We start from the raw sequence: 22,170 nt of genomic DNA on the forward strand, positions 1-22,170 counted from the left end.
TCATCATTCCACCAATAATCAGTAACATTTCTTTATTTAAGAACATGTATCTCAGTTTACTTATTATGTAGTTATCGTCTTTGAAATTTAGATTAGACATGAAATTTAGATGCAACAAATCTTAAGTATTTATTAGAGATCTTAAAACTGCACTTAAATAGCTAATTCTGTCATACATGTTATTGCAGAGTTACGAAGTAATCAAATATGAGAAGATTTTATTATAAGGAAAGCTATCTTATTAGAAATATGTTGAACGATATACATAATATTCTAAAATTAATACCTCCAAAACGTGACATGAAAGTAATAAACTTTGAAATTAATTCATTATTTATCATTCGTCAGATAATATTTCTATAATTATTATGGGGAAGAGTAACTATTTACTTTATTTCATTCATATATTTTACAATCTTAGTGAACTCCAACCAAATTTATTAGCGCAATCTGAATTAAATCGAATATCGACTGCTCATTTATTCGGATGTTATGTTCGTAAATTTTCAAGTGATTATATTAATTTCTCAGTTTATTATTTAAGTAGTGAATCAAATCGTTTCCAATAATGGTCAGACGACAAGTACAACAACTCAGCTTAACCTCTTAAACGTCCACAATAATGGTGAGAGAATATTTAATTTCCCTCTTGAATCCAGTTATAATATAATGCTTGAACTTTGATGATGATGAACTTTGATGTTCTAAACTTGCACCCTCGCAGATCTTGAATCCAAAAGTTTGTCATCAGGCCATCGTGGAAATTTTATAATATAGAGTGGACATTTCAAAGGTTTAAAAGAAAGCGCTAATGGCAAATATTTGTTTAAATCAAATTTTCTATCAAAGATACTGTGATATCGAAATACAGGGTGGTAAAAAAAATCTTCCTCTATATATGAAACCCTAGTGGCCTGTCCGCTCAACCAATCGAACCAAAATTTCAGACATGGTTGTTTGAAGGTATGCGCTGGAGATTGTGATGATTCTAAACAAAAAAAAAAAAAAAAACTGCAAAGTTACTAGAGATGACTCTGTCACCAAAGTGTTGTTGCAGCGCTGGTCGAACACACTGGGCGACGTGTGGAGGAGCCCCCTCTTGCATCCATTCAATGTCCCTAATGACATTTCGTTGTTGCAATTCAGGAATAATGGAATTCTGCAACTGTGTCAGAATTGCAAGATGCGATACGTTGCAATGCAATGCGTTGTCACCTGCGAAGATGAACACGTGGAAAATCTGTAATTATAACTTGCCATTCCAATAAAAACTTTTTTTTCTCTTTCCTCTCTGTGTTGTCATTATTCCTTTATACTGCTCTTCTTTGCTTTACGGCGGCAATTTTCGTCACACGCTAATCGTTCCAACGCCATTTGTGGTTTTTCAATACGCTAATCAATTTGCGCAAGCAAAAAGTGGGTGTTGTCATTCGAAAATTTCAAAATTCTCTCACTGTAACCGTAACCGTGAGTTCTGCGTTGTTTAGAATCATCACAATCTCCAGCGCATACCTTCAAACAACCATGTCTCAAATTTTGGTTCGATTGGTTGAGTGGATAGGCCGCTAGGGTTTCATATATAGGGGAAGTTTTTTTTGACCACCCTGTATATACTCGGCAACTAATTCACTTTATTCCTGGGGGTTAGTTGATTGGAAATGTATTTTCTGTAAAGTTCCGTGGATACATGTAGTAGCTAACATTACAATCAACACGTGATACGGGTAAGTAATGGATATCAACCATTTCCAAATATCACTAATTATCTTGTACTTTAATTTCACAACTTTAAATTCAATATCGATCTTTGCATCTGATATTATTTAAGTGTATCATTTTATTAGCTGTTAGCAAACACAATAGACACAAGCCAAACTATCTACAGAATAATTGCTCACTGTGGTTCAACTTCAAATTAGATAATCGTAATTCCATATCTAGTTATAACAAAGAACTGTTGCATAATGTAAAATAATATGTCTAAGGTAAAACACATAGTCATTGTTGTTCAGCAGGAATTCCATTTAGATATCAACTTAGGAATTAATTCATATCAGTGACTGATGCTATAAATTATAAAGAATTTTTTTAACAGAAGCATATATTTAGAACTGGTAAGTTTAATAAAAAATATCATCTTATACGTTTCATTGTAATTAATAAATTTCTTGATAGGATGAATTAAATTGTTTATTTCCTATTGGTTCCTATTAGTATGTTCCATAATATTACCTAATGTTGTGTGATATTATGCTATACATGATTCAACAACATTCGAATATTTTTTAATATCATTCAATATTCTACATTTACTATTAAGGTTCTTATATATAGCAATTGCAGTTTATGACTTTTTAAAATATTTTAAGGAAGGAAATTTGTGTAATAAGAAAGTTAAGTAACAAAGGGCTTATTAGCTTTATTTTCTTGATTAATATACTACTGTTTCAAAATATCGTTAAAGACAATTTTTATTTAATAAATTATTATTATTTAAAGGACAACGATAAAGAAGCATTTCTAGAAAATTCGAATATTCATTTTCTGAAAACAGTAAGGTAAACTCAGTTCCTTCCTAAAATTTAAGGTACAGTTCTAGGAATGGGTACCATTTGGCGATTTTCTGCCAAATTTTTCTCGCCAAGCCCCACGGACGCTGTAATCTTCAGAATTAATTTTATTTCTCAATATTATGACTATTTTCAAGAGACGCTGGTGACTTTATCTTTAAAGTTTGCGCCAAATTTGGCGGTACCCGTTCCTAGGATTTAGCCAAATTTAACATTAAAACTGCTTTGTAAGCCTTCTGCAATGATGGTCCTGTTTCCCAAAATTTCATTGTGCTGTACGGAACCGAAAGAGGGAACTCTAAACTTAATCGTAATCACGAAGTAGGTGGGAATTCTATCGGAGACTTAAGCAATTTATCAATAAGTTATTAATTTATTATTAAAAATATAAAAATATAAAAAAACATATATTTTAATTCTACTGAAATAAAGCCCTTTTCCACAGAATGTTTCGAAGAAATGAAATCAGCTGCAAAACAGATGATAGCAGCTTATAAACCTATGAAGAGAAATAAAAGGAACCTAAAAGCATTTTATTGATGACTTCTTACAGTTTTACGTAACATATCTTAAAGATTTTACGTTCTGACGGGTTTAACGTAAGGGGAAATTATTTCCCCCTTACTTTAAAATAGGTGAGCAACTGCTACTCTTTCATAGCTTAATTTGTCTTCCAGAACCAACCCAAATACCACCCGATATAACATTAATCTCTTGTTTTATTTTATACAATTTATTCTAATTAATGCATTATGCCATAGAAGTAAAAATAATAAATCTACGGAGGTGTAAGGCGACCAGAATCAATCCAGAATATAAAAAGAGTTTTTCTGCCCTTTTATCAAAATTGCTTGTTTCGTAGTGACATAGTGTCATAAATTAATTTGCCGACAGTTTTGGATGTGTTTACTCTCAATTAAATTTTTTGAGCATAACTGAATAACTGAATTCTCAGTAATTTTCTAAGAAAATATTTTTAAGTATCAAATTATGATATATTAATGACGTGTGATTTTAATAACCTACTTTGTTGTATTTTTATTGCTTATATGCCCCATTCTAACAAAATTAAGTTCCAAGCAACATGGTGCAATTAAAACGGAATCGCCTTATAAATTTTCCTTTAATTTTAACGGCACTGTAATTTCACTTTCCTGTGCATCATATTTAGCTTATATATATAAAATAGAATCATTTTTCCTTAGATTTGGAAATAGTAGAATATTGAAAGAAAATCACGAGATAAAATATTTGATGGGAAAAATGAAACCGTTTGAATTTCAGTTCAAAAATCGAAAATAAAATCAGGAAAATTTTTGAAGACTCTTGAGAATATTTAAGAGGTTATTTTTTAAATTTTAAAGTGAGATAAAATTCAATTTTGTGAAATAATATTTTCGGGAGTTATTCACGAAATCCGAAATTTTAATTAACTAATATTAAGATCAAAATTTCAAGCGTTTCGCATCGATATGTACATTATCAATTACGAAACTATATCTGGATTGAATTTGGTAATTCTAGGTTGTGGTGAAAGCTTATAAGCCAGTTAACAACTACGCTGCAAGAGCAATTACTTTTGTATCATGGTCATGTCACTGAACTGCGAACCACAAGGTCCCAGGTTCTATCCTCACTCAATCCAATGCCCTAAATTGGCAACCTCAGACGATGAACCTTAACCTTCGTACATCTGTTGTGGCGCCATCTACCCGCAACCAAAGTCGTCAGACTCACTTGATGCAGCAACCCAAACACGCTCGCCATAACGCTTGGCGCTACTCAAATGGGTACAGGCGCATTTGAATCAATAGCTAAATACATCACCACTCAGCAGCCATATCGTTCGTCTCACCTCCGACTCACTGGAGGTAGAGTCTGTGGTGAAATCGTATAAGCCAGTTAACAACTACGCTGCACGAACACTTGCTTTTGTATCATGGCTATGTTACTGGACTGCGAACCACAAGTTCCCAGGTTCTATACTCACTCATGCCAATTCGCAACAAGGGCTAACTGTCAGGCCAGCACACAGATACACACAAATTCATTTTCATTACTGGGGGTGATAGAACAGAAGGAGAAAAGAATAATTATATAACAGGGGTTAAATAGAGAAATTTTATTTTAAAAACAAAGAAAAAAGGTTTAAATCTATCGAAAGAGACGAAAGTTTTCGTCTTAATCTAAATTTTATTCGAGGGGGGGGGGGGAGGGGTGTAGAGTTATATATTGATGTTTTGTTTTAAAGCAACAATAGGGCTATTTTCTAAATTTTATTCGGAATATTATGTTTAGATTAAAATTCTACAGTTTAAATGTTACATTTTGGATCATTATTCACTGGAGAATGGAACCTAATGCTCATTTTTCATTTTCTACTCGAAAAGCACTCCATTAATTCATCTCTTTCAGTTAATTTCCAAGGTTAAATGCAGTAATTAGCCTTGTATTAGGATTATGGGTATTTGTAGAATGAGAACAGAAGTTCGTAGATTTCTATTCTTCTGTATGAGGTAGCCTTAATTAGTTTCCCGATTCCAAGTACAGGATCAGCACTGAATGGTTCATTTCGTAGATCTCCCCCTTGAGATCTGTAGAAATGGCAATAGCTTCTCCAATATTGGTATCCGATTTCAGTAAGGTGTTCACTTCATCTCTTAGATATTTGCTTAGAGAAGGTAACAGAGTTTTCTATTTAGCGGAGAAATAAGGCAGAAACTTCAGTATAACATGTTTTGCTAGAGGATGTAATGAATATATTTGAATGGTTTATTTCCATCAATTTAATACTTTTGCTGACTATTTTTCCTAGATTAGGGGATAGGGTTAACTTTATTTGAATCTCTTACATATAATTTCATATTTAGGATCCCCTTAAGAAATAAATTTGAAGCATTGAATTGCGATAGAGGTATACGCTGATTTATTTTAGAGTTACTTCTAAAATAACAGAGACATCTGTTGTGTTTATTGTATTCATGAGCCTTCAGTCTCTGTAATGAAACCATGTCATATGATGTCCCATTTCTACCTAATAGCACGGTGCTTTTGCTTTATTCTTTGCTGTAACCTCACTTTCATTCTCAAAGATAGATTCAGTAAAAATGCTAAATTCACACTAAAAATATTTCGTTACTATTTATACGGCAATACCATACAAGGCATTCTCTGTCATACACGTGGTTTTGCGAGAAGTGAGTGGGGGGTAACACCTTTATTAGAGAACTTGAGATAAAGTTTTGGGGGAACTACTCCCGTTTTTTTCCTGGCATCAATCCAGAGCATCATGTTCTATATAAGAAATTGAAATGAAAGTAACCACAATCAGTGTTCTTAGCGAATCAATTGGTCTCCTAAGACGGCTAGGTGATAACATGGGCGAACTAACAATAATAAATTGAAAAATCTCATTTTTTATTCAGAGGAACAGTTGAAAATACTGTCTAATCCGTGGTCTGTTATTAGTTTATTATCCTTATTTCTTAGTTTATTATTAATTTATTATCCTTATTTCTAGATAGAAACGGTCTTCAGCTAATATACTTTTGCTTCTGATCTATATACAATTCATAAATTTAAAAATTTGAAAAAAAAATTAATTATTAAAAGTTATAATTAAAATTCTAATTCTAAAATTATTTCAATCATCAGAAAAAGCACTTTTTATATTTTTTTAGAAAGATAAAATTAAAAAAAAAATCTTTAACCCTTATCTTGGCAAGATTGCTTTTTTGAAGAAAAGCAAAAAAAAAAAAAAAAATGTATATAGGTATATACGTATATATAAAAATGTGTAAGAACAAATGTTGTGTTTAATAAAACTAAGTTAAAAATTATTTTATAGTGGTAGTACATTTTTATAAAGTTGTATGTATGGTACACTATACAAAATGAACATAAGGGTTAATAAATATTGAATGGCAGATCAGATTTTTTTCCATATAACTTACAGAACTAAAGTTTTAAATATCTCTGTACAGTTCTTAATAATAATCAAAAACATAAAAAACGAACACACTGTTTTCAGTAAAGCTTATATTATTCACGATGTCTTAATTATTTATGTAGTTCTTTCTGCTAAACTTTACTTTATCTAGTTTTAACTTCAATTCTTTTCTCTTTTGAAAAATATTGTTAAACTAATCATATAATTTGCTACAATGAAGTACTAACTCTTTCACAGATAATTTCAAGAACGTTCGAGCATTTTTTAAGCAGCAGACAAGTATGAAACATTAAAAGTTTTGATAAATTTTTCAACTTCGTTGTTTTTTAAAAAGTTATGACTGATTAGAGTAATTGAGATACAGTATCATTTTTAGTAGGATTGATATAAACTATCATTCTTAAATACTATAGCCTTGTAAGCTTTTTGCTGTCAAGCAAAGCCTCTTTAATGCAGTTTGACGTATGATTAAATAACAATAATCTTTTCAAATTCTAAGATGAAAATAATGTTTAAAATCTTGCCCAGCTATTTTGATCACATGGAAACAAATCTTAAATAGCTCGGGAGTAAAATTTACACGAAAACTTTAACAAGCATTATTAAATTGTATAGCTTCTGACAATCTGTGATGGATTACGGTAATTAACTTTCTGCTCAATGGAACTTTGATGAAAATTTAATTTAAAATAAAGATGAAAAAAAAGGAAATAAGATTCTGGATCGTGGTGTGAAGTATAATTAAAGGGTTAATTATTCGAGGGCATCGAAAATCCTTGTTACATCAAAATCCATCATTTTAAAATGATGTACTAAAAATTGTATAATTTCTCTTTTAGAGAGCAAGTTTACAAATTTGAAACAGAAAAGCTTAACTTTTATCTTATATTTTTTATGTTTGCTCGCAGCTCGCAAGTATTATTTTATTTTGGAGAGTTGTTATAGTATAACCTAATGTCGAACTAATTAAATAAACAAACAAAAATTTCACATTTTAGACACAGATGATATTTTTCTATGAATTCACATCGAATTATTGTAATAACTTATCGACAAGATGATACGTGAAAATTATGGTGATAGTTAGAAATAAAATTTCATTGTGTAGCAATTTTGGGGATTATTAAACTTTTCTAATTATGATGCTCAGAACTATATATATACTTCAAAAGTTGTTTGTATTGTTCTACAAAAGTCACCAAATATGAATTAAGCAAATTTAAATTCTTTGTTTTATCTTTGAGGTCCCCAAAATATTGCTCAAAGATTTTTTGAGCCCAGACACTTCCATGCAGATGGTCAGTATTGTTGCTGCTTCATTTTAAATAAGGGAACTTGATTACAGTTCAATTTACTTCTATTTATGTGCTGTTTTGAATAAATATGGGTGAATTTTGAGATGAGATGAGCCTCATAATTTCGAACCATGATCAGGTTACGAGGACACATCTGAGGCGACGGCTTTCTCTAAACTAATACAATTCAGAAGGACAGTATTTGCCATCGCCGAATTAGCGTACGACAGAACTGCATACACGTAATTTCTTAATAAAATCGGGATTTAAAACTGGAAACCACCGACTCCGAAGCTCAGAATATACCACCAGGTCACTACAACCCCTACATACTTTATTGCAAAAAACACGCAGACATTTATGGTAAAAAAAGATACATTTTTGACACCAATTAGATCTTTTTAAAAAATAATAAATATAAATGATTTAAAAACAGGTAATGGTTTCTTTTTTACAGGGGTGTCATATTAACCAATTACTTACAAAAACCAATTACTTTACAAATTACTTACAATTTGTAAAGGAATTGAAGAGTTTCAAAACATAAGCATGTATTCACTTTTTGGTACAAAGAATAATCGAATTGTTATAGTTCCTGTCTCTCGCCTCAAGGTGGTGCTATTTTTAGTGCGATTGTGCATTTATTAGAAGTTAATTTTATGCAAAAAATCGAAAGCTATAGCGGCAGGCAAATACGTCTGAGAAACATTCAAATTCATGGTAGATTTATGTATCTTTATGGCCTTAGGAAGTACATATTATGAGGGCCTTTATTAACAAATTAATAGTTTAGTTTAAGAAATTACCATATCTTTAACTTAACAAGTTAATGATTGATTTGATTTGCGAAAATATATTATTTATTTGCTCATTAATATTACTAATATCTAAGAGGCATCCATGTTTGTATACAATGTTATTTCAGTAAATGCTCCAAATTTATAATAACTAAACAGTATAATGAAAAAGACAAAAAACTGATCATTTATATTAAACATGGTGTTAATAATATCCTTATATTTACTAATAAATAAGAATTTGTAATTATTTATTTGCAAATTAGATTAAGAATACCTTTTAATTAACCTATGTCCGACTCTGTTTTAGACAAGTGAATTCTAGGGTACATATCTTTTACTGTCTAGGAATGTTTTATTATTTAAAATCCAAAAATTCATTGGAGGAAAAATATTAAAAAAAACCACTTAAATGGATTACATAATATTTATGAGGAATTAGACAAAACATTCTAAAATATCTAGCATTACAATTTCCTAAATTTCTACTAGTATAAGCTAAAAATTCTTAGATTATACAAAGTTCTATATTTTTCTACTCTCATATCAAATATCTCCATGCTATATAAAATATTCTAATTCTCGCAAATAATATTCAAATTATGTTTCCATCTCAAATTATAAATTTCGGAATACTTCAATTTTTCTGTTGGACACATTAATGATCACATTTTCTTAAAAGCGAAAGAAGATCAATAATATCGGCTGATGTTAGACAGTTGATTGGTAATTAGATAAGAATGTGTGCATTTTACGATCACTTACCTCCGAGACAGGAGGTGACGGCTGCCATGAGGATGGACAGAACGACAGAGGGGCCGGCATGATCGTGGGCTGCGACAGCAATCAAGGCATACACCCCGGAACCAAGTGTTGTAGCTAAGCCTGCAATAGAAAAGAATTATCTAATGAATTATCTAAAAGAATAATAACTAAGCCTGTAATAGAAAGAGTTATCATATTATTGATAAATCCAGTGCAGTGAAGGTAAGATATATGAAGTAAATCGATTTTAAGTTGATGTATAGTAATTTAATATAGCCTTTAAAAATAAGAAAAACTTTAAAGTACATCTAAAGAAGTAACTCTATTATTATTATTATTATTATTATAGAAGTTATGTTCATGATTTAGAAGTAAGAAAATGACGTATCTCAGATATATACCTTTTGTTTGACAGTGAGTGTGAAATTCAAACTGAATAAGTTTTTTTTCAAGTGTTTAGATAATTTTATTGACTCGATATTGATTCATTTATTGATAAGCTGTAGGTGAACGAATTTCTCCTGAATGAAATATAAGAAGGAAAAAAAACTAAAATTTCTGTTACGAGGGAAAAAAATATATTCTTTGAAAGGATATACGTGTTTATGAATTTAATTTGATTTAATTATTAGCTTAAAAATAAAAATAATTAATTGCAAAATTCAGAAACAAAGAAACTAATCTAACTAATTCTAATAAACTAATTTTTATATTAAGTTTTTATCAACTATTTTAGTTACATTTACTTTACTTAAACAGCTTTTTCCCAAAAATAATCAATAATGCATTTCTTGCACATCAATAATTTATTAAAAAGCTCCATTACTCTTTTATTTTTTTACAATTTAATATTCCAATAGCCTACATATATTATGCAATATTGTATGGCATTAAAACAACATTCGCCGTATTGAATATTGAAAAATACAATATTGAATACAACATATTTGTTCAATATTCATTCGTTCAACATCATGCTGCTCAATATGATTGTTTACTTTTTCTATTGTATTCATGAAAAAACTTAATATCGCAAAAATATTGCTGGAAATTTTCCCCTACAGATGCTTCCAAACCTGATAGAGATTTTGCTATTCTAAAAGTTTAGGATACATCAGTGTTATTGACAATTTAAATTGAAAAGATATCGAAAGCTTTGAATTACTATTATTTTTTGTCGGGTGCCATAAGTGTATATTAAGAACAGCATATAATGAATGATTTCCAAATGACCTTAGCTACTTTAGATTATCGGTTAATAAAATTAAATTCTATAAAAATAATATCTTCTTTTAAATAAATCAGCATTAAAACTACCATTACTATTAAACTAAGTAAAAGAATTAAATCTTTCTTTTCTCATAACGGCAAATAAAAGCGCCTTTATCTCATGAACTTGACTCTCCCTCATCTGTCTTAACCCTTAACTGGGGAGGGGAAATTTTAGGACTTAACTGGGGAGGTGCGGTCTAAGAGACCGCATTTCATTTACACTCAAATTAAAATTACTAATAAATGCATTAGTATGAGAAACTGCCAATATATTTTGCAGATATTTTTCTTGATATATAGATATGTTTTAGAAATTTTCCAAAATATATTATCATTGAAAAAAGTAAATGCGTTGGAACATACATTTTCTTCTCAAATTACATGTTACAATAAATAATATTCTTGAAAAAGCATATTATTTTTTACTTTTTAAATCATATTTATTTTTACAGTATATGAAGATATATAGAAGACAATATAATGTAAAATTCAACAATTATATGAAAAATAAAAAAAATGACAATGGGTAAAATTGGCCCTTTTTTTATCGGCTTTTGTGACTTTCATTGTACGGTTTTCTAGGGCATTTAAAATATACAGGTTAAGAACTTGTATAAAAATCAACCCATAAATTCTGTATATATATCTCTTGGCATATTAATATATTTTATAAATTTTTTAAAATACATTATCATTAGAAAAATTAATTATGTTTGAACATACATATCAAAATCAGTTAAATGCGAACTTTTATCGAAAAACTCTTCTGTACAATTATCCTTATCACTAAAATCACTTTCTGCTTCATTTAAAAGTGTCTGAAGCACTGCTTCATAAAAGGATCAGTAAACTGGATGATATTTTGGGGCCCAAGTTTTAGCACCATCTGCTAAACCTTGTTTATCACTGGGACACTAACAGGGAGATGCGGTCTTAGAGACCGCGCTCGAAGAAATAACTGAATTATTTTAAAAAACATCTGCTGAAAAAGTGCACGTGTATTTAAGGTCATAAAACAGGAAGCTACAGTGTCAATCCATTCAATTGAGCTAAAAATAAAATAGGGGTGACAGAAAATACATCGCCTGGGGTCTCACAGACCGCACGTCCCCAGTTAAGGGTTAACCTCTTACAGTGCTTCGTGTGCTTCCTTTTCATTTTCAGTCTTTTCATCTCTATATGTGTTACCAGAAACCGTTAAATGTTTTACCAACCTTGCGCAATATTATACAATATTTAAACTACAGTGCAATTCCATACTATTTTGAATGGTATATGAGCCCTAATACGATGTTGTTAATTTATCGACATCGAAGAACACGACAAAATTGTACAGGCGATCAAAAGATGCTATAGACAGCGGTTAACTTAAAAAGCATGGGAAATCTTGTATACCTTATCAAAATTCATGTGCCATGGCAAAGTTTTGACATCTCAAATAGCTCTAAATGAAAAGTTAAGAGGGAAAAACAATTTCTAGTTAATGAAAAAAGGTCCAAAGAAAATTTCTGATATATTCTGTTTATACAATAGCCAGACAGGAGCTAATATCTACGAAAAATACACTGCAGAAAAAGAGATAAAACTTTTCGCCTCGCAATCAATGGGAAAGAAGAAAGAGCGACGACAAAAACAGCCGAGCTGACTCTTAAGTAAGGCGAAAACAGATAGGTAAGAACGTGAAGAAAAGAAGTTATGGAAAGAAAGAATAGATAACTGAAAGAAAATGAAGATGGTTTTGGCTTATATTTTGCTCCGACAAAGAATGGATAAAGTCACGGTTGCAGTTTCGCTTTATGCGCTTTATATTTCTTATCCTTTCTTTTATTTGATGTGGAAAAAAATTAGGCTGAAGTTTTTTTTTTAGTTCTTAGTAAACTAAAGACTTTTTAAATTCATTTTTAAATCATAAGTGACCTTAATTTTCTGAATTATACCTTAGAAAATTGGAGCAAAGCTCTAAAAATATATAAATAAAGGGCCAAAATTAAGAAGCAATAAATGGATACTAAAATTTCCCTACGTGGCTTTCCATTCTTAAAAGAAACCCTTTTAAATTGCCACTTTGGTTTGGCAAGGAATTTTTAACTCATAATCATTTAATTAAATCATATAACTACATTCGGGATAAATTTTTTGAAAATTCTTATAAAATAATATAAAGTTTTTACATTGAATAAATTGAACAAACATCAATAAAACCAAAATATATATAAATTAAAATTTTAAAATGTTTAAAAAATTTAGGAAATATGGATTTTACGGTTAAAAAAAGGCATAAAGCATAAATATTTAAATTCAGAAATTTATCAAATAATTTGTTCAAAATTTGAATGTAACTTATTACCATGTTCATAAATTAAGAAGTAGTCCATCTTTAAATATTGGGATTCCATTGATAAATAACATGTAATTTTAGAATTTTAAACATGATGAACCATTAACCCTTTCGGGACTGGAGACCTCTATCCTAGACGCAGCGACAAGACGGTGTTTTTGCGTCTCTAAGCCTAACTTTGAAAACAAAAATAAAAAAAATAAAAAAATAAGTCTAAACTTTGTCATTTTCCTACCTTTTTAGATTATAATTCATTCATAATATGAGTACGTTCTTCCTCTGACGAATCGCGTTTTTTTTGCCATAATAAATCGAAATCGAGGCCTTCCGTAATAAGAAAAAGTACGCAATCCGATAGCTATGAAGAATACAACGGAACTGACGTAAAGCCCGAAAAGATACAGCTACACAGTAATAATAATAATAAAAAAAAGCAGAAAAGAATCTGAAAACGCAAATGATTCTATCAAGTGGAAATTCACACAACCCAGCTCTATTTATTTACATTAGTCTTACCCCCTTTTCCTTGCAACAGCTGATGAGTAAAATATCAATGCCAGGTTGAATATGAACAAACTGAAGGTCAGGATACTAAAATTATATTTATTTCATCAGTAATGGACACCGGGAACCATGTAGTAACGATGAAAAATTCTTCCAGTTTAAAATGCACATATGCATGATTTCGATTTCCAGAAAGGCACGTGTAGTACATCCGGTTGCGAGAGACGTTCGCTGGTGATGCATAAATGACATGCCCGTCGATAAAGGGTTAACGCAATGGTAAAATCTTTTTCGATGAACTGAAGTCTTATTCTATAGTTCACGAACTACAGAACAAATTGAGAAATTATTACATCAAATTTAAGCAAATAATTTTAGATTACAATTGCTGAGGTCTCTCGCATTGTATAAAAAAAATGAGTATTTTTAAAAAGCATTTCATATATAATTATATTATAAAACAAAAATTTATAAAAATAAATATCATTATACACTTATATCTTATAATTTTTTACGTTATAAATTATCATTTTTTTTGTATATTATTACTTATATTATGAAATATATTAATAGCTTTAATGTAAATAAGTTTGTATAAATAAATTTATGGAAATCAATGGAACATCTTAAAGATTGAAAAGAATGAATGTATTCTTAAAGAATGAAACAAAATCCAAACAATTTTATAAAAAAAAGTAATTTAGAAATTGATATTTTTTTTTTATAAAATCAACTTTCAACGTAATCGTCTGCCTTAAAACAGTGATGAAAAAATGAAATTTGCTTACAACAAAAAATATATGGCAATTTATTATTTAATTACCTGTATATTCTTTTATACCTCTAAAATTTAAAAATATGAGATATTTTCAGAATGTATTTTGAAGATTTCTCCTAAGATATAAATAAAATAATACTTTTATAATATTTGTTAGAGGCCAAATAATTTGATGCAAAAATTTGAATTTAAATAGAATAATATTTTATTATTATTTGGATCGTAATTAAAATGGAGCATGAGAGATTCAGCTGTTAAATTTAATTAAACTTCTTTCATGTTATTTATCCAGTTGAACTAATTACAGAGCTTTCAGACCACAGACATATTTCATTTCTGAATTTTAAATGATATCAGATCAGAATATGGAATTAAAATTTTGGAGACACTGAAGTTTTAATAAATATGATAATGGAGACTCCAGCTCAAAATTTGCAATGATGATGGTAATTGATTCATTTTCCCTTTGAGAAGAAGTTAATTAGAATATATGAATCCATTATTCCTTATTCAGTAATCTTATTGAAATGATGGTACTGACTAAATATGAGAATCCTTCATTGTGCAGAAAAATTCAATTAACGCGGAAATTCAATATTGCTTTTAGTAGAGGTACACACTTTTAAAAATTAATAAAGAATTTCAAATTAATTAATTAAACGCATCAAGTTTGATAATTCTTTACGAATCACCCAACTCTTAATATTATTTGTACACATAATTTTATGTAAATAATTTGTGATAACCACTAATTTACTGTTGTACATATACTACGGAAACCATCTGATAGGCACACAGTAAAAGTTTAAAATTATTCTGAAAAACACAGTGCAGAGGTTACGAAATCTGAGCTATCATGTACACAAAGAAAAACTTTTGTAGACTTTAATTTAGTAAACAATATTCGTAATACTGTATAATGTTAAGTATTAAATAATATATTATCACTCAATATTGTACAATGAGCTATACTGCCAGGATAAGAAAGCATATTGCTATTTGAATTACTGCATGGTACAAAACGTTCAGCTAGAGAGCTTGCTCTGCGATCCACATTCCACAGAGAAAACTCTAATTCTATATTTATATAATCTCCCTGAAAGAGTATCGAATTCTCTAACATGACCTAATGATCTTGGCTTCTAACTTATAACACCATAATTCTTGTATATTCTAGAGCCTTCTGTTTGGCGCCTAAAATGGAGTAACGATTAAAATATTTGTAAATCTTTCTTCCTTACTGCGAGATATACTTCCCCGGAAAACAATATACATTATATATTTTTAACCATTAACTGCTTGACGTGCGGTCTGTGAGACCGCTGGTGATGGATTTTCTATCACCCCTATTCTGTTTTTAGCTCAATTGAATGGATTGATCCTGTAGCTTCCTGTTTTGTGACCTTCAATACACATGTACTTTTTCAACCGATTTCAGCAGATGCTTTTTAAAATAATTCAGTTATCTCTTCGAGCGCGGTCTCTAAGACCGCATCTCCCTGTTACTGTCCCAGTGATAAACAAGGCTTAGCAGATGGCGCTAAATCTTGGGCCCGAAATATCATCCAGTTTACTTATCCTATTATGAAGCATTGCTCCAGACACTTTTAAATGAAGCAGAAAGTGATTTTAGTGATAAGGATGATTGTACAGAAGAGTTTTTCGATGAAAGTTCGCATTCAACTGATTTTGATATGTATGTTTAAACATAATTAATTTTTCTAGTGATAATGTATTTTGAAAAGTTTACAAAATATATTAATATACCAAGAGATATATAACAGAATTTATAAGTTGATTTTTATTCTAGCTCTTTACCTGTATGTTTAAAATGCCCTCGAAAACCGTGCTTTGAAAGTCATCCAAGCAGATAGAAAACGGGCCAAATTTACCCATTGTCATTCTTTATATAAATGTTGAATTTTACATTATATGGTCTTCTATATACCTTCATATACTGTAAAAATAAATATAATTTAAAAAGTAAAAAGTAATATGTTTTTTCAAGAATATTATTTTTGTAACATGTAATTTGAGAATAAAATGTATGTTCCAATGCATTTACTTTTTTCACCATAATATATTTTGAAAAATTTCTAAAACATATCTATATATCAAGAAAAATATCTGCAAAATTTATTGGCAGTTTTTCATACTAATACATTCATTAGAAAATTTAAATAATGGCAACATACACCATGATAATCAACGAAAAGCACAAAATTATTTGAAACGTCAGAATTAAATAAAAAGACAAGAAAAAAAAAGTATATACTTTTTAAAACAATGTTCTTTAGAATCGGGGTTGGCTTTACTCTTTAAAATACATTTACAAACCTGAATCCTAACATTCTAACCATACGTTTCATTCCAAATTCTAAAACAATACGTAATAATAAATAATGCATGCACTTTTATGAATGCAAATTAATACCACATATTTTTTTATCCACGTGACATATAAATTCTGAGCTTTGAAAATTTTCTCTCACCTTTTCTGCATTATAAATTCTCTGAAAAGTAGCAGTCCTCCGTTTTCAAAATGATCCAATTTAAAATGGATGAAGCAGTTGGAGAATGTGCTTTGAATTCGAAATGGCGAAAGCCAGAAATAGAATTTCGGGGCCGTTAGATATAGCCGAGAAGTATATATTTCGAAGTGTAAGTTGCGCATCGTGCATATGTAGAAACGAAATGATCCGGTTGTCCCTAGGGTTTGTGAATGAATAAGTAAAATCTTAGAGAATTCTTTCGTTTTTGTTTGCTAGTGTTGCCAAAAATTTAAAGATAAATTTTTAAACAAATATTTATCAACTGAATAGGCTTGTGAATAATAGAAGTGATGTATGAATATAAAATATAAATAATTAATATAGCATGGCATAAAATATTCAAGGACCATACATTTTCTAATCATTTTCTTTTCAATTCATGATACTTTGCAAAATAAGATTCACTGAAGTGTATACTCCTGATACATTTATATTATACGAGCAATTATCTGAATTAAAAATAACTGTTGCAATGTAAACAAAATCAAACAGATTATTTTCGGATTTTTTTTTCGCGCTTAATCGTAACCAAGTTCATTTTGGGATTTAGACATTTTATCCCAAATACTTTATTCATTCTTTATCGTTGTAAGATCAGAATAGGTAAAACAATAAAATAAATCAATTAATTGACAATTAAATAAAGCAAAGCATGATCGCATAGCATGATTTTTAGTTGAGCAATTTGGGCTATAAAGCAATTCAAAGAGCAATATGCGTTCTTACCCTGGCAATATAGCTTATTGCACAATATTGTGTGATAATATATTATTCAATGTTTAACATAATACAATATTGCACAATATTGTGTGAAAATATATTATTCAATGTTTAACATAAGACATTATTGCACAATATTGTGTGATAATATATTATTCAATGTTTGACATAATACAATATTGCACAATATTGTGTGAAAATATATTATTCAATGTTTAACATAAGACATTATTGCACAATATTGTGTGATAATATATTATTCAATGTTTAACATAATAAAATATTGCACAATATTGTGTGAAAATATATTATTCAATGTTTAACATAATACATTATTGCACAATATTGTGTAATAATATATTATTCAATTTTTAACATAATACAATATTGCACAATATTGTGTGATAATATATTATTCAATGTTTAACATAAGACATTATTGCACAATATTGTGTGATAATATATTATTCAATATTTAACATAATACAATATTGCACAATATTGTGTGAAAATATATTATTCAATGTTTAACATAAGACATTATTGCACAATATTGTGTGATAATATATTATTCAATATTTAACATAATACAATATTGCACAATATTGTGTGAAAATATATTATTCAATGTTTAACATAAGACATTATTGCACAATATTGTGTGATAATATATTATTCAATATTTAACATAATACAATATTGCACAATATTGTGTGAAAATATATTATTCAATGTTTAACATAAGACATTATTGCACAATATTGTGTGATAATATATTATTCAATATTTAACATAATACAATATTGCGAATATTATTTAATATTATACAATATTGAACAATACACTTGTACTACTAGGATATAATACATTACTAATGTCTACAAACGCGGTTTTTTGTGTACAATTCAGCAAATTATTGCAATTTAGGATGTAAAAAATGTTCTCTGAAACTAGCTGGAGTTATATCCCCGCCGCATGCAACTTTTGTACATCGTAATACAGTAAAACGATAAGAATGAATCTACGCATTAGCTGGCTTTTTATTCGATCAACTGCAATCAAAACTTAACAAGTGTAAATTTTATGAAAAAAAATACATACCAAATTTTATGTTTATGTCTTTACATTTTAATTTTGCTTTTGAAAGTATGCGAACATACAAAAACAGTGAACTCCTTGATCGATTTCGTTCAAATCTATGTACGAATCCACTCTTTAAACTCTAAATATGAGTAACAAATTTTATCTTTAATATCTATTTGCATTTTGCAGTTAATCTTCTCGTGATCATCTGCCCTGGGAGAGTCAAATATGCAGTTTCCTTGGAAATGGATTCTATTCAAAATTTGACAAAAATCTAAAAAAAAAAACTTGATTAAGATACCGCATGCGAAAGTTTCTACATTTTGCTCAAAAATTTATTTAATTATATTCTCGAAAAAATATTTTATATGGGCTTAGGGGGTTTGAAACGTTGAAATCTGCCAAAATAGCGACTTTGAAATTTTTCTTAGTTTACCTCATATATGAGAAGGTAAAAACAAATGATGAAGATTTTCCTTGTGGATAATATAGATGGTAAAATAGTAAAACTGTCTTTCGCGCTTAGGGTTAATTATTGTCCTAGTAATCATTTTTCCTCCTGCATAGAAACTGACTTAGATGCTCTGACAGTAGAAGCTTATCCTTCCGATTAAAACTGGAGCAGATTTTATTCAATTTGACCATTAAACATTCTATGAACAAGGGAGTTATTCAATGACCTGAGTATCAAAATACTTTTTTTTTATTTTATCATACAATCCCATTATTTGTGACTATATTGATTGACATTGAGATATACTTTTAGATTATCTCAGGAGAAATCGGAAAATAACATAGGTGAAATCATTGAATATCTCGAAGATACAAAATGTTATTTCCTGTTTGTAAAAGAATTCGGACTTCTCTCTCTAAAGGATAATTTGAGTTCCAACCTATTTAATTTAAAGATTAAGAATTAGCCCTCACCTCGTCGACCCAAATACTTCCCTATTTCATCCCAAAGTCCCAAAAGTCATAATTAGATTTATTGATACTAAGTGATGATATTTTTGATTATCTTCCTTAAAGTCAAAAAGTAATATCACTCATAATATTTTTCAATTTTGTTTTTTGAAAATATAAACTTTTTCTGTTTTTAAATGATATTTTGGATTCCATTTATAAACGATAGTTTGTTTTCTTCCTACTACAGTTAAATATTTATCATTTTGTTTCATCAGAGCCTATTCTAAAATATGTAAGCAAAATAAAACTGATAGTGTAGCACCTCGTTTTCCCCCTGAGCAGACAGCGCCCCCTTGTGGTGTTTTTCAGAAAACAACCAGTTGAACGGCAGACCTGCACCCTGAGGTTGACTTTTTCCCTAAGCGCAACCCTTGCGCTACCGTGGAATCCCTCCACAATACTGTTCTTTAACCTAATTTTCTATGTGTGTCTGCAGTAATAAGTGTTTGTTAATTTTGTAGAGTAGCTGTGTTTGTGAAGATTAAAAATAGTGTATTTAAAACCGGGCAGTTCCTTAGAAAACCACAACACATCACTATAATAGTAATTTTGCAACTTTCTCATTATCTTGAATACATCTGGGTATAGATTAAGGTGTATGTACACACTTGAAACTTCGAAAATCGTTCAAAATATCGAATATTTTTTTATTGCTTAATAATGTTCTCTGATCATTTAGCTTTCAAACGGTACCAAGATGTTGCCAATATTCGAAATATTTCTCGAGTTATAATTATTTTTCTTGAGGTCCTTTCATTAAAAATTCATGGCGTTTTTAAAACTCATTTTATGAAGAATGATATTCCTCCACTATGTTGCTTCATTCAAACAATCATAACTCAACAAGAAATGAACCAAATACAGTTATTTATATGTCAAAATAATCTGTAGGAAACAGCGGATGTTTTGTGCTTCAATCAAAGTTATATTTATAGAAATAAATTTTTAATAGCTATTTAAATGTTAAAATTGCAGAAAAAATCTCGCTTTTTCTATTCATCGTTGATGAAAAAATTGTTTAAGAAAAACTGTATATTTTTAAAACTTGATTGAAGCAGACAACATGAAGACTAATATTAGGCATAATTTCCAACTAGAAATGTGTGTCTGTACAAATTAGAATTTAAGATATCATGTTTCAAAAAATAGGCTAATTAGCTCATTAAATATTATTTAATTAATTAATAATTAGTGTAATATGGTTTTTTCTCACTGAAATGAGTTTAAACATATATTAATGACCTACTGTGAAAAAAACTGGATTTTTAAAGTTAAAATTTTTTTAAAAAATCTTCTAGTGTGTACGTACACCTTAATGTTTATTATCGAATATCTAAAGTACATATCAAGGTTAAGGATCTAAAAAAATTCTTGATATATCCTATCAAGGGAAAGCACAGTAAAGATACAATTGCGAAGATTGCATTACATAAAAAAATGCCCCAATCGTCACTTTATCCTATCTCTGTCATGCATCAACTCTATTGATGGCGAATCATGATCGATACTCCCGTTTAATCAGCTCCCGTGGGAATAAGGATGCCACACATATTAAGCAGCTTCTTTCTTTTGTTGAAAGGATGCGATTTCTATCAGAAAGAAGCCAGCAACTAAATGCCGTTAAGGTAATGATGTGGAAGAAAGGAACTATATTCGTGATCGGAATTCGGATTTTAGAACTAAAATTGAATGAAACGCGCCCCCTGGTTTGAGATTTTTTCTCAATCTCAATGTGTCATCTCAGTAAATCGTTTAGTAAATACGTGATTTTTTTAAAATTAGTTTAGAATTTTTGTTAAATAATTTGACAGAGTTAAGTTATATTAACTTAACATTTTTAAAGCAACATTTGGACTATTTTAGGACGTAGCTCGTAATTCTGAACGGAGTCAAATGACGAGGATGACATCTCAGCTGACATTTCCCTATTCCACGTCACACCAGTGTGAGGACATTTGGCCGTGATGGATTTAATATACCTACACCCCGGTTCTTTGGTGGAATCAAGTCTCGAACCTGAAACCCTCCCCTTCCGAAGCCGAGACTTTACCACCAAGCCACCGCGGCCCTGTAATTTGATTAAATTTGCTACGAATGCATAAATCTATTGTTAAAGAAATTTTGAAACAACTGGATACTAATTCTGAAAATGGAATATATATTGTGGAATGAGTTAGGACTTTTTTTTATCATCATAGAGTTTGGAATAATTGATTAAAGATTCTTGATTAATATTTTATTTTAAATTTATTAATAAATGTGATTCTATTTTATTTAAATTAAATTAACTTACGGCAATGCGTATGTTAGTTACTGTGAAAGACATTGGTTGTCCGACGACAGAGTTTTATTTTTTTATAAGAAAAAAATCGAGTTTGCATCCTATTATATAGTTTCCATTTATATAATATCACATAGCAGCCAAGCATAATATATGGTTTGCATTTGTATGATTCCCTCAAAACTAATCTCGCAATTAAATTCTGTTCGATTTCTGGTCATTTTGGAATTTGGGGAAATGAAAATGCTGACAAAGTAGCAAAAAACTTAAGCCTGATGAAAGAAAATTTTGTTCCATTAC

At 29.5% G+C, this 22,170-nt stretch overlaps 1 protein-coding gene across 3 annotated transcripts in view; it reads right to left on the reverse strand.

Moving 5' to 3' along the window:
• The window catches only part of LOC129988627 (probable cationic amino acid transporter), a 225,961-nt gene that overhangs the window by 16,360 nt on the left and 187,431 nt on the right, over positions 1 to 22,170 (reverse strand). For all 3 annotated transcript variants that reach the window (XM_056096893.1, XM_056096894.1, XM_056096892.1), the window contains exon 3: positions 9,377 to 9,496. In XM_056096893.1, coding sequence (XP_055952868.1) covers positions 9,377 to 9,496 — 120 coding nt within the window. The remainder of the gene's footprint in view (positions 1 to 9,376; positions 9,497 to 22,170) is intronic.

This window comes from Argiope bruennichi, chromosome 10 (genome assembly GCF_947563725.1).
Source record: "Argiope bruennichi chromosome 10, qqArgBrue1.1, whole genome shotgun sequence".
NCBI classification, from domain to species: Eukaryota; Metazoa; Arthropoda; class Arachnida; order Araneae; family Araneidae; genus Argiope; species Argiope bruennichi.